At 33.5% G+C, this 14500-nt stretch overlaps 1 protein-coding gene and 1 long non-coding RNA gene across 5 annotated transcripts; one reads left to right on the plus strand and one right to left on the minus strand.

Annotated features, from left to right (window-relative positions):
• Positions 1-5159: 5159 nt before the first annotated feature.
• LOC107431126 (uncharacterized) lies at positions 5160-10549 on the minus strand. 3 transcript variants are annotated; one of them, XR_003057824.3, is made up of 3 exons: positions 9681-10549; positions 7411-7507; positions 5160-6578 (listed from the first exon to the last, which is right to left on the minus strand). It is a non-coding gene; the product is annotated as an uncharacterized LOC107431126 (long non-coding RNA). The 3 variants fall into 3 exon arrangements; XR_003057825.3 differs by having other exon boundaries at positions 7411-7510; XR_003057822.3 differs by having other exon boundaries at positions 7411-10549.
• Positions 10550-10721: 172 nt separating this feature from the next.
• Positions 10722-14194, plus strand: LOC107431106 (uncharacterized). Of its 2 annotated transcripts, XM_016041988.4 has the most exons (7): positions 10722-10868; positions 11728-11984; positions 12221-12284; positions 12406-12541; positions 12655-12982; positions 13385-13513; positions 13596-14194. In XM_016041988.4, the coding sequence occupies exons 2-7, from the start codon at positions 11879-11881 to the stop codon at positions 14036-14038; spliced, it is 1206 nt and encodes a 401-aa protein (XP_015897474.1). In that variant the 5' UTR covers positions 10722-10868; positions 11728-11878; the 3' UTR covers positions 14039-14194. The 2 variants fall into 2 exon arrangements, with proteins under 2 accessions (XP_015897474.1, XP_024934775.1); XM_025079007.3 differs by lacking the exon at positions 12221-12284.
• The last annotated feature ends 306 nt before the right edge of the window (positions 14195-14500 follow it).

Genomic DNA, 14500 nt, shown 5'->3' on the forward strand with positions numbered 1-14500 from the left:
TGAAGTTGGGAGTTGATATCCCATTTTCTGTCTTTTGCAAGTTATGAGATTGTTGACAATAGTGATCAGTTTTCTTCAAAGTGAGCTTGAGTTTTGAATCAAAACCAAAAGCACACTGAATTTTTTGTGTGTGTAAACTAGATTTGAATTCTGCTTGGCTGACAACTTCTCAAATCAATATACATGTTGTCTATTTTCAAACTGACAGCCGCCAAATGGCCAATTTGTCTTTCAATATATATATATATATATATATGCTTGTACTTTTTTTTTTTTTTTTGACATTCATATTTACAATACTCTCTTTTATCCTTTTTGTTTTTTCTCCTTTTCGTATGTGAAATCTCGGCAAAGGTTAATTTAAAATAATGTTGGTTTTACTAGCTTAATTGGTTCTTTAAATGCAACAAAGTGTGAAATTTGTTTTTCTCTTGAAAACAATACCGTGCAAGTCAATTTTTTTGCGGTTGGGAATTTGGGGAAAAGGGTCAAATTAGAAGATCTTATGCTGTCTGATCTCGCCTTTCTTTAGGTATAATTAAAAGTTTGAAAATTAAGTCTCATTTTTCTGATGTATTTAGATTGTCAAAAGTCCAACACTAATAGAATTTGTTAAAACAATAAAATCTAAAAAGTAGTTGGATGTCTATTACTTCAAATGGAAGGAATCTGTTTTAGTCCTTTTAATTAACTAGACTCTTAAGAATTAATTAATACTGCTTCATAAAGCAATTTACTAACTAACCTATGTTTATGTTAGATAATTATTTGAACTACCAGAATGTTTAATAGATAATTCTTTGCAATTCAATTCGAATACATACTTCAGTTCAACTAGTCTTAGATTTATATTGTCCCTCTTTCATTCTTTGGGCCTCTCTCATTCAAAGTAAGCAATTTCATTGCTAGGTATCGATAAAAGTTGAAGTTTGTCTTTAATTAAAAGCCAAAAATTTTGGCAAGACTAGGTTAATACACATTGACCTTTCATATTGTGCTAGCTCATGCATGTCATTGCTAACTTCGATGTACCGTTTAACCAAATCATTTATATCTACATAATTCCCCACAAACATGAACATCCACCAAAGAGTTTGTAGTAATTTCCAAATTCACCAAAATTGAAGTGCTTATAAGCAAATGAGCAGTACTATGCAAATGTTTGGTTTCTAATTAGAATAATAAGCATCACATAGTATCATGCAGGAGAGAAAGCATATATTATATTGAAAGATATAATATATGTACACAATATATCCCAATAATTGCGATGATGGAAACACTCATTGGTTAGGTAAGATTAGGAGAGAGAGAGAGAGAGAGAGAGAGAGGGAGGAATGATTTAGTAATAATATGTGAATGTACTTATTGTTGTGTGTGTGAGACCAAAATGAGAACTCATTGATTAGATAGAGCAGCGTTAATTTCGTGATATTGATGGATAGGTAGAGAGAGAAAGAGAGAAGGACGAGTGTCTCAAAAGACGCCAAATATTGCCACTCAATCCCACACACAAATTCTATTCTATAAAGTCAGAGAATGGTCTTCTTCTGCTTTGGAAACTCTTTTTATATATATACATATATATATAAATAATTTTTATTTTTAATATATATATATATATATTTGTTTTCTTTTTTGGTAAGGTCAGGTCTGAGGAGAGACTTCTCGAACTTCGATTTCTCAGAGGCGAAGGGCACAACCTCTTAGAGATTTTCTTTCTTTCATTCTTTCTTTCACTACTTCGAGACCAAGAACGCACAACAATATCATATATTTGTCTGACCCTTTTACGCTTTTGAAGCGCGTGAGCGCGTTTCCCTATCACGTTTCGCTAGGCGACAAAGTAGTATTTTGTCAGTTCTGGGGACCAGTCTTTGTCCCCGCTCCCCTTGATTCGATTGTGCTTTACACGCGCTTCAAAGTGCGTTATAACTTTTTTATGTCATGCCGAGTTTCGCTCCTCTCATTTGCTACTTGAGTCTTCGCTACAGCCTTCAGATCAGAGGACCCCCTTTTTTTTTTTTTTTTTTTAAATAAAATTTAATTTATTTATTATGTTCCAATTTATAGAATAGAAATCATAAATCTTTTTCTAGTTTTGTTTGAATTCATCAATATTTTTTTATCTTCAAAGGGAGGTGTAAATATGGTAAAACTACAGTCTATATAAATATACGACTTTATGTTTTCAATTGATAATTAATAAAAAAACATAAAAAAAAGGTAGTGCCTTTAAATGTAAAATGTACCTGATTTTCTAGTTTATGTTTTCTGTTTTCTGTTGCTTAAGGAGTTTACTTGTTATCTTAAAAAAACCAAAGAGTTCTTTTGTCGATAAAATATGAAATTTATATTTTATATTTTATTCCAAACTTAGAAACATGTATATTTATATATAATGATATAAAGTAGCACAAAATTATTTTACATAAATGCAAATGTCTTATCTAGGTGTAAACACACATAAAGAGTTAGATGCAAATTAAAACGATGTGATAGTTTTAACATGATATTTTTCTTTATTAATTTGTGTATTATATTAAAAATTAAAATTTGAAATTTAATTAGTGATTAAATATGAATATAATGATATAAATTAAAATCATATTTAAAAAAAATAAACTTTATCAAAATCCAATAATTAAAAAAATATATTTTCACAGCTCAATCTTTAATACGATTTAAAAAATAAACAAATAAAATCTTGACAGTAAAACTCGCACAATGATGTTATATAAGCATGACCTTACACATACATATCATGTAATTAGGGTAAAAATGAGTTATGTAAACTTGTTAGCATAATAGACGTTAGAACTTAATCACCAAACCAACAATATATTATAATAAACTAAAAGCTTTACTCATTCCAGTTTCAATGAATTTATTATGTTTAATTCTTGATAAAGTAGTACATATATATTCTTCCTAATTGAAAACTATATATATTAATATACCAAACAAACACATGACCACATCGAGATAATTAATTAAGTTAGCGATATTATTTTCAAAAAGCTGACGAGAAAATTAACGAGTCAAATTATATATGTATGTGAAGCTAGCTAGCTAAAACACAAGTAGTAGTTGTAACAGGCACATGTACCAATGATATATATATAATATATAGAAATATAGTAATAATGTAATAGAAATTAATGATGTATGTGTGTTTTCCAGATGGGATTGGTCATGGTTGAAAGAAAGGAATCTATATGGTAGAGTTTGCTTTTTGCAAGGACCAAGGAAAACGTTGGTTGCCAAAGAAAACGAATAAAGCATTCAAACAAACAGGTCATGGAGATTGGAAAGAGAGAAATATCAGATATGGATATATGAGTCGGTCGCCGTTACAAGTACAGAATGAATGGGAGTTATATGTTAGATCCCAAAAATAGTCAATAGTATTTCGGAATATGAGCTATACGGTAGCTAGCTAGCTCTTGTATACACAAAAACACACAAAAATTCTTGTTAGGAAAGAAGAAGAGGCTCGGAAATCCATGCAAGCCAATCCATTCCTTGGTATTGATATTGATTAGTACCCACAAGATCTATTCTCTATCAACGGAACGGGTAAGCCCAGTACCTGCAGCTTTCACTTTTCGAACGTCCTTGCTTGTTTTATATATATATTACACATTCTTTTTTTTCTTTTTAATAAATTTTATATATATATAAAGAAATTAATTTACATGAAGAGGCATGGAGAGAAAGAAAGCAGAGAAAGATTCCAAGCTGTTGTTCACGTTCTCCCATATGTGCTCAATCATCATGCATATATGGCCGGCTCGATTTTTTTCAGTCAAATTTATTGCAAAAAATAATTGTTGACCCCCCCGGCCAACTGGACCCACCCGGATGACATTTAGGAAATCCCTTACTACTAGGTCGTTTTCACTACCTTACCTTGAATTTGTTAGATCCAATTAAAGAATTCCACTTCTGTAAACAATGTTACTTTGTTTAGTCTCTTGGTGACAAAAAAATAGAATAAAAATTGTGTACTTTCTAGCAATTAACCTTATTTCAATAATTGGTGTTTAAAAGAAAGCCAAAACAAAATAAAAATAAAAATAATAGGTGTTTAACTTACGATTTGTGGAGATGATTATTTAGATTCAACATTATTTGTAAGGGACTAGTATAAAACTCAAATGAAATCTTGGAAGACAAGTAAAAAGCTAATTTTAGGACTCGCAGTGGAGCTCCAGTGGCAGAGATCCACAACCTTGGCCTGTGAGTGCCAGGTTCCGGTCTATGGGGTGGGTTGGGGTGCCTGGGGGCAACAGCCAGGCTAGCAAAACAAAAAAAAAAAAAACAAAAAAACAAAAAAAACAAAAAAAAGAAGAAAGTAGTAAAAAGCTAATTTTTTTTTTAAATAAAAAAAAAAATTGAGCCAAAACTTTCTTTCATTAAGAAACAAAATAATTGTTTACTTCGTCCTATAAAATTTTTGACAACCAATTAAGACCAACCTCTATTCAAAACTCATAAGAATATAAGGATAACGCATGTCTAGCAAATTCACAAGCAACTCAATTTGTTTTTCTATGAGCCAAACAACACCTAACCCTTCACAAGAGGATAACAAATCCTTAATATCCTCAACTAAAAGAACAATTAAAACCTAGAAAAACCTTAATCACTCACAATTTAACTCACATCAAAGGCAGATTGCAAACAAAAATGTAAAACTTCTTTAATAACAAGCAACTCAATAGTTAATGGACTGCAAAGAAAATAGAATGGTTTCACCTGAGCTACCATCAAATTTCCTTTATCATCACAAACAACGATCCCAACTCCCAAAGTTTTTTGAATATCTAATAAGGCTCCATCCACATTAAACTTGAATTCCCCTAATCTTAGAGGTTGCCCAACTCTATGAACCAGTTTCGCCTTCGTAACTTCATGGGACTAATTTACTTCCTTGAATGCCACTCGTGGGTTAGACATGCTATTAATTATCAAGCAAAAGTTTATCAGAGTTGGTACAGGCTTTTCATGCAAAATTGCATTTCTTCTATTCAATTTAGCTCTTAAATATGTCAAATTTCCCTTTTGGAAAACAGAAAAAGAAAATAAAGCAAGAAACTTAAATCTGCAAAGGAGTTATAATTCTAATTTTAAATGACTGAATAGAAACAACATCCTTCCAAATTGTTTTCGCATTAAAACAGAAAGAATTTTAAATAAATAGTTTGATATGAAAAATGATGATCCCTGTTGAACTATTCGGCACCTTCAATACATTCCTAGCCCATTCGAACACGATTTATAGTTGGGCATATCAACAAGTTGGGCCATGGGTTGGCCCCTTTAAACATAATTTACCCATTTCCCAATTTTGAAGGAGCGGGCCCATTCAATTGCATCAGAAGTTTCCAACTAAAAATTAGACCATGTACAACGAAAAGATGCTTTTTAGCGACAAAAGTTCATTTAGGGACATTTAGTCACTAAAAAGTCCATCGAGAACTTGTACCCAATACAAACTTGTGCTTCCCATTCAAGTAATCGTCTATACATAGAAGTACAAATCCATAGTCACCTTTCTATCTCCTAAGATTCTCAGCAGCTTGTGGATTCATTCTTGCCATAAACTGGCTCTTCCAAGGACAAGGCTTACTCGGAACAAAAAGTGGAATAGACTCGTAAGCATGCTGGTGTTCCTTGTATTAATTTCAGAACACCTTTTACAAGACCTGATCCCAATCATTAACATAATCTCAAAGGAAAGGCCTTTGCTATATTAATTTATAGAAATGAATCAGCATATACCATAAATGAGGAAAAGAGAAATCGAATAAAAACTACTTCAGCAGCTTAAAATATGTTCCAAATCTTTCTAGCAATACATTTAACGAAACAGGAGATGAGGAAGATATTCAGAGAACTGACCTCCAGAGCTGAACACATCCATAGGAAATATAGAAGTGGAATCAAAGCTGTAGAAACAAAAATCAGGCTCGTCCAATCATACAGCAACATCTAAAAGCCTGTCAATTAAATGATAGACAAGCAACCAGCCACCACAAGAGTGGAGTCTGAACACCAGCAAGCAATCATACCACAATAGCGGCGGCTCCTAAGGAGCAACATGGCTAAATAACTAATGGCAAGCATAAGTGAGCAACATGGCTAAATAACTAATGGCAAGCATAAGTTATATATGCCAATTTTCAAAGGGCAAAGACATTGGAATAAGATTTGGTTTTTGAGGAAGCAAATTATCAAAATTATCTGGGCAGAGAATGGCATACAGGCCTTGCATTGCACCCAAAGCAAAATTGACCGACTCACTGTTTAAGCTGGAAAGATCAAGAAGAAACAGCCAGTGACAGACTAAAGCTCCAAATGAAGGCCTGCAGACAGTCGACAAGGGAAAAAGCAAAGTTGATGGAGATGAAAGAAAGAACCATAACAAGCTCCACATCAGATCATCACCGAAGATGTAACAATTGTAAAAGCAGCTGAAGAAAACTGAAGGTGAAAACTCAGCACACCACAAAGGCAGTCAACACAATGCGACCGAGACAATGCAATCCAAAGCATGAGAGACAAAAGATGCCCTGTGCCACGGCAAAAGGCAAAACACAAGCAACAATTAAGAGACAAGAGAAGCTACACATAAGAAAGCAAGAGTAGCAAACAACACAATACATGACACATCACCGAAGGTAAATGACGAGTCCACCCCTGCTAGGAAATCACAAGACAAATATACTCCAGAAAGGCCAGGTTATAAAGTTGCAAAAAAAAAATAATAATAATAATAATAATAAAATAAATAAATAAACAAAGGGCCAGGTTATAAAGTCAGAAACAGTTATCTTTGTTCGGTTAAAAAAAGTCAGAAACTGTCGACTCTATTTACGGCTTTTCAGAATATTTTTGAAATTCCCCTATGAAACTAAAACATTAACTTCGACCAAGAAACATATATATTATTTCACAGGGATGCAAAGATTATATATGATTATAAAGCCATTCAAGGGAAGGAAAATATAATCAGGAATTGAAATTTTTATTCTAATTACCACTTTTAAGCCTCAATACTCATAGAACCAATTCAAAGACTTCCAAGTCTACAGAATTTCTACTCAGCCAACCTCAAACAGACAATTAATAACTTCCCTTTCCCACTGCCAAGAAAATACTAGATATGGAAACCATAAGTTGGATTCAATGTGGCTATGCATGGAGAGTGCACCTTCACATATTGCCCATTCCCATTTCCCTTGATCATATGGGATTTTAGGAAGGTTGGTAGTATTGCAATCTCAAAAACTATCATATTTGTACCATGGATCTTGAAAATATACTTATATTAGTTTGCGATGTGGACAAACCTTAAATTCAATAAATTTCAAATGCAAAAGCCATATTAGATACGAGAAGTACCTCCTACATTGCTTTGCAAAAGAAGCTTATAAGCAGAAGCACCATTTTGTATACCCCTACGTCCCCTAAAAAAGCACAGTGAACAGCATCTGCCAGGCTGCTATCAAAACATATCCAATGGATCAAATAGTAATTTGAAATCAGTTATTAAAAACTGGTAATAATTAAGTTTGGGTATACATCATGCCTAAGATGTAATGTATTTTAGTTGCAATAAAAGATAGCCATCACTTGTCCATCATCAACACATAATATCCATTTCTAGGGTCAAAATCATCAATCAAAGAAGAGAAGTCTCATTTCTTTTCCACACAAAGTATTGGCTTCATTTATTCTATCTTCCACCTCTAATACAAAAAGAAACATCACGTACATGTTCCTCTCCTTTGCTTCATATCTATAAAACTCTTTACAGTTTGAGATTCTAAGGACAACCTTCCAGATATGATTCCCAGTTTCAAGCTTGTTGGGTGCTTATTCTTGTCAACAAGTTTAATCCCCTTGGTAATCCTCATCTCCCTCAACAACATCCCTCCCCTCAGACCTCGCCCACCCGGGAAAAAAATATATATATATATATATATATAATTGAGCAATTAATTGTACCGTAATAATGTTACTATACCGACAAAACAGTATTTCTGTTCTTTTCTTTTCCTTTTTTTGCCCCCAGGATGAGGGATCTGAACATATTCCAAAGACATGATGTTCCATTGGCATCACTAAATGGACCCTTAGGTGGAGAATTCCAGTACCATAAATAACCACTATCTCCACACAGGAATAATTAGTGATGTCAGTGACTCAAACCAAGTAAAGCAGAGCATACTTTGTTAGTGGGACACTATGGATCCAAAGACAAATAAAAAGGAAAAAAAGATCTAACTAAAGTAAAAACAATGATGGAGAGGACAGTAAAGGAAGAAAAAGTGAAACCCACACAACTACCAAAACTGTAGTGAAAAGTATACCTAGGCCAAACAGAAAATTAAAAATAAAAGCAATCATAAAATTGGATTATGAGAGCAAAATAATGTGGTAAGATACTATGCACCAATAACAAAATTAAAAAAATAGAAAATAAAGATCTTCGTCGTTCATCTTTTTGAACAGTAAAATGTATTTAGCAACTCTATTTACATAGATTTTATGCATGCTCAAGACATTTACTGATTAAAAACATGTTTTCAAGCATACCAAAAGTGTTAAAAATATAAAAATAAAAATGTAGCAAAGCTATAGCTTCCAGATTCAAGTTTTTTTCTTTTCCTTCTTTTTCTTTTATTATCAGTATATATATATGGGGAGAAGTACACAAAGACTTCTTAGGTATTTAAACGATTAGGCAGACCTCTTTTTTTGACTCCATCTAACTGAGGGGTTCAATTTTTTTGAAAATGACAATCTATCCTACTTAATTTAAAAATAATAAAAAATAAAAAAGACTAAATAACATAGGCATTTATTTTTTCTTCTAAAATGATTAATTTTTAACATATATAAGGGTAATAGACGACTTAAAAAAAGTGGTTGTCTAATGAATATTCTATTGGTCAACTTTGTGGTTGACTAAAAGAAGAGATTGCATTCAGATTAAATTAAAGAGAGGTATCATAAAATTAACAAAAGCTAAAGATTTTGAATCTAAATTTTCCATATATACACATATTTACATAACAATCCCTTTAGATTTGCGGTCCCTTTATGCATGACTAAAGTACATACTACTGCAAAATCAAGCAGAGCATACGTATAAAGAGCCTCAATCAATCAGATCTGAATAGCTCGCTTGCACTTTTTGACCCTCGCATCCATCTAAGTCAATCCAATTATATCCACAAATTCAAACAACCAGCTATACAGATCTTGGAAAAAAAAAAAAAAAGTGATTCAATCAAATTATTTCATTGCTTTCGTTCGCATAAACAAGAATCATTTCCACGGAAATGAAAAACCTTGAAATCTAATAATTCGAATTCAGTGGCAAATCCACAAAAAAAAGGAAAAAAAAAAAAAGCAGACTTTAATTCTCAAAATATACAAATTAATCCCATTGAACATCATAGCTCAAAAATCAATAGCTCGGATTCGTAAATCAATTGTCCTTTGCAATCAATCTTTCATCGTTTCAAAAGATTAAACAAAAAATAAATAGATCCAAAATGCCAAAAAACAAAAAAAGAAGCTAACACAAAACACTAATTCACAGACAAATATATGTATACATAGACATATTATCTATATAATCCAGAAATACATAAATCTCCAACCTGAGATCTGAGCTCCGACAAACAGGAAAACGCAAGATCCATAAAAGAAACGCCGTTTTTCACCGCGGTCTCCGATTCAGTTGATGCAAGGCGGGACCCATTTCGCCTTTTTTTTTGTTTTTGTTTTTTTCCTCTTCTCTCCCAAAAAAAACAACCAATCACCAAGATAACACTGAAACTACCTAATTGGAAGAGGAAGAAGAAGAAGAAGGGGAAAAAAAAAAAAAAAATGAAGTCCCCCCCAAAAAAAAAAAAAAAAAAAGGCGAACAAGTTCCCGACCTGCACCAAGCGAATTAGAGACCACCGATAAACCATATCAAACGCCACCACCACCACCAGATTACAATATCAAATAATCAATCCAACTAAAGCTAATAACAACAATCTCTTCGATGAGAGAGAATCTAGAGAGAGAGAGAGAGAGAGAGAAGGAAAAGTTTTTACTTTTTTCCTTTCTTTGCTTCCATTTTTTTTTTTTTTTTTTTGGGTTTAATTTTATTTTCTTTTTCTGGTTTTGAAGAGGAAAAAACCGAACCCTACGATTGCGAATGATAAACGAGTGTGTGGGTTTGTATCAGCCGGGAGTGACATTGTGGTAATTTAAACTCCACTTAGCCAATAAAATGCGGACGCGTGGCCAGCCGACCGACCGATAGACAAACGACTACAGGTGGGCTCTTCATTTCCTTCGTTTTGAAAAAGCTGGGGGCCGGGCTCCGCGATTCCTCATCGAATCCCTTTTGAGAGGTGGAGGGAAAAAATAAAAAAATAAAAAATAAAATAAAATGTGGTGACCTTTGCTGGATTTTAACTTCCGGCCTTGGATTTCCATTTTATTTACGAAAAAACCGTACCATCCAATGACGTGGAGTGTGCGCACGTGGTCTTGTACCTGACACCCCTAACGTGTTCCATAAATGGTAAAGGTGTGCGGCCGTGGGGATCTAACATTGGATATTTGATTTGTATGTTTAGATTTACTGTCAAATGTTGATTGACGCAATTACCCCTAATCTTGCATCATAAAGGGCAGGGGTATATTCGTATTTTAACCTAGCCTCCCCTTCCTCTCTCAGAAACACAGTAGGGAAAGAGAGTCAGCCTCCTCCGGCCCTCAGAGAGACTCATGACAAGTCTCTTGCTTTTCTCTTTTCGGTTTTTGATTCAATCTTTTTTTCATTTTTGAGGTATTTTTCATATATTCTTTTATTTTGGTATTTTTAATTTTCCTTTTGGTGATTATCAAATAAGTATGTTTGTTAATTATGTCCTTTGAAGTGCATGTAGTAATTGTTCTTTTTTATTTTTTATTTTTTAAGTTCAAATCTCGTTACTATTTTTTAAAATTCCTACCAGTTTTAGTTTTAGAACTTGCAAGCATGCCCCTCTTATCTTATGAATTTTGTATACAGCTTTTATAGTTTTATTTCAACATTTAAAGAACAGTTTGCGAAAGATTTTATTTATGTTTGAAATTCTGATTGAGATTGGAGTTCTTTGTTATAGAATTTTGATCATGGGATTCTTGAATTAAGTTTCTAATACCTCAAAAACGTGCCCTATTAAACCAATATACAACATCTGTATAACAATCCTAAATATTCATGTGTTTTTGTATAAACATAAATCAAGATTGTTACTTAATAAAAATATTAAAAATATAGTATATATTGCATTAGTGCAGTTAACCCTGTTTTCCTTTTGAAGCTTGTGCTTCCTTGTAATAATGTTTTTGTTACACCACTCTGTGGCTATTTAGCCTGTCTTGCACCAGAGCATGCTTTCAAGTTTTTAAAAAATTGTTTGTGAATGCAAATTGTACTGCTAAATTCATTGTTCATGAATCAATAGCTTCGATCTTTATCTGTCTCAGTATGAATATTCTGCATATCCATCAAATATCCTAATTGTTTTTAAATAGTAAAGTGTCAAAGTTATAATTATTATCTTTTTACTTTTTGTGTCTTCTTTGGTTATATGGATCATAAACAAATTTTATGGCAGGATATAAATACAATCCTAAACGCTTCTGTCTTGACTTTATAGGAGATTAAAAGAGCGGTGAGCACAAGGTAGTGGCACCACATAATTGGTGGGTTGTTTCCCAATCTTGAGAACCCTAAGCAAGGTAGTTCATAATCGTTGCCATTACCATCCATCATCAAAGCTCACTAGGTGGTTTAGACTTCCAGGAAATATGCAGGGACAGGATCCCTCTTATGATGATGAAAAATCTCTGGAGAAGAAGCCGAGCATCTTGTTCATTGGATCCTCTAACGTCGGCAAGCGCACTCTCCTCTCTCGTATGCTGCTTTCCCTTTCACTCTTTCTTTGTTTTTCTTATTCCTTTGTTAGTCAAAGATTCTAATCTGGTTTTTGAATTTATATGTGTTTCAATTGTCTTTTTATGTCTTTTGTTTCTTAATATTCAAATGATTGTTCTTTTTTGTTGCTTCGCATTTTTCTTAGATTAGAATTCTGCCTGTAAAGTTGTGCTCTCTAGTGTGTATGTAAATTGGCTGAAAATATGATTATGTAGGCCTAGTCTCTGTGGATTTTGAAGATGCTTCTGATTCATCATCATCAGAAGTGTTACTCCATGGGTAAGTTAGTAGTGTTTCTTCATTTTATTTTATGAATGGGTAAGTTAGTAGTGTTTCTTCATTTTATTTTATGAACTTTTGATCCAATCATTGTGCTGCTCTGTTGGTTTCTTGTAAGCAGCTGGACTATCAACACAAAGTACTACATGGCTGATGTTTCCATATGCATCGCTCATCTTCATGATGGATTCTCCATATCCACGCTTCCAACATATACCCAATTGGCTGCCCTTGTTATGGTCTTTGACATGACTGATGTAAGTCTCTTACCGTTCACACTATGTTACTTGTTTCTTCTTGATGTTTCATTCTCATTTCATTTTGGGCTTGTCTTGAGACGGTGCATTTCCTTTTGTGACATTATTTTCAGCCGCTGTCATTTGCTGTACTTAGGGATTGGGTATCTCACAATGATCTTCAAAATTTCGAGATATTATTATGCATAGGAAACAAAGTTGATCTTGTTCCAGGTCATCCCGTGCATTCTGAATACAGAAGGCACCTCCTAAAGGTTGGAGAATTGTCTGATGACTCTCATATTGAGTTTGCTGAATATGGAATTTCTGAGACCGAAGGTAGTAGCTTGTTGGGAGAAGATGAATCCTCGTGGGAGACCAGAAGATCATGTTTGGAGTGGTGCACTGAGCATAACATTGAGTACATTGAAGCATGTGCATCAAATGCTGACTTCGACAAATGTAAGGCCTTTACACTGCCTTGTCCTGCATTCAGATGTTCACAACTATGGTTAAATCAAGTTAGATGTCTTGTAAAAAAAACTGAGGAATATGCTTACTCTGATTATATTCAGAACTTTGATGTGCTTTAGGTTATGATAGCTTTATAGAATCACCTTCACCTTGCTTCATAATAGCTTTATAATACGTGCACAATTCAGAGTTGTATAAAACTTAAGCGAAAACATGTGATAAATTTATGGAGTTATAATTGGTTCCCTGAATAGGAAGGATTCAACTAACTTGAGATTTTGTTGCAAGTGAAAAAAATCATAACCATCTTTATTATGTGTGTCAAAACTTTTTTCTATAAACATTACTATTTGTTATACATCGATGAGATAAAGATGATTTGTTTGACAGGTTTATCAGTTGATGGCGATTCACAAGGAGTTGAGCGAATCTTTGGTGCTCTCTCTGCTCACATGTGGCCTGGAATGATTCTAAAGTCCGGTGATAAGATAAACAAACCATCATTGCCTGAAAATGAAGGTTTTATACACAACTTATTTACCTTTTGCTTGTGTTTGACTTGTTAACCAGAATGCTAAATCTTTCTGTTCTCTCATATCAGTCTTGTCAGATGAAGAGTCTGAATACGAAGTTGAGTATGAAATTTTATCTTCTGGCTCAGCTGAACCGTGGGACAATACAAATATAAGATGGGTTTCTGCAGATGGTCTTGCCACCACCTGTGACATAGAGACAACCTCAGAGAATGGAACCAAATCTGATAAGGAAAAGCTGCAGCCGTCTACATCAACGACTTCATTGCATAATGAGATTGGCAATGGAGCTGTACCACATGAAGAAGAACATGACGACAAGAAGAATCCAGATGAGAGTTCACATTTTGACTTTGAGGATTTGGAACAGTTGATGTCTGAGATTGGAAACCTGCGGGGCAATTTGAGGTTGATGCCTGATTTTCAGCGTAGAGAAATGGCCGCAAAGCTAGCATTGAAAATGGCTTCCATGTTTGGAGGTGGCAGTGATGATGAGGAGATGGAAACTTGATGCAACTATTAAATAGAAATATAATATTTTTGGTATATGAGTTAAAAGTAATTTGATTTGGAAAAGCTGGTTAATCCCTTATTATTATATCTTAGCACTCTTTTGTATATACGAAATAGAAATAGTAAAATCAATCTTTTCTTCTTCTTCTTCTTCTTCTTCTTTTTTTGGCTCCAGTTAATTGCTTTCCTCCTTTTATTTTCACATCCTTTGTTTGAATGATTTTTTGAAGTTCATATCTAAAAATTCATATCTGTCTTGGTTGGACTAGCCAACTTCGCCATTTTTTTGGTCTTCCTACATTGGAAGAGCAAGAGTTGTCATCTTTTATTTTTGGTAATTAACTCTATGTTATTATCTACATATTCCTCCAAACGCATTCTTGTATAAGATATAGAATGGAGGAGGATTTTATAAATTCAAAAGCACCGATGATGAAAATGGAGGCTTCCCTGCAACAAC

Source organism: Ziziphus jujuba, chromosome 6 (assembly GCF_031755915.1).
Source record: "Ziziphus jujuba cultivar Dongzao chromosome 6, ASM3175591v1".
Lineage (NCBI taxonomy): Eukaryota > Viridiplantae > Streptophyta > Magnoliopsida > Rosales > Rhamnaceae > Ziziphus > Ziziphus jujuba.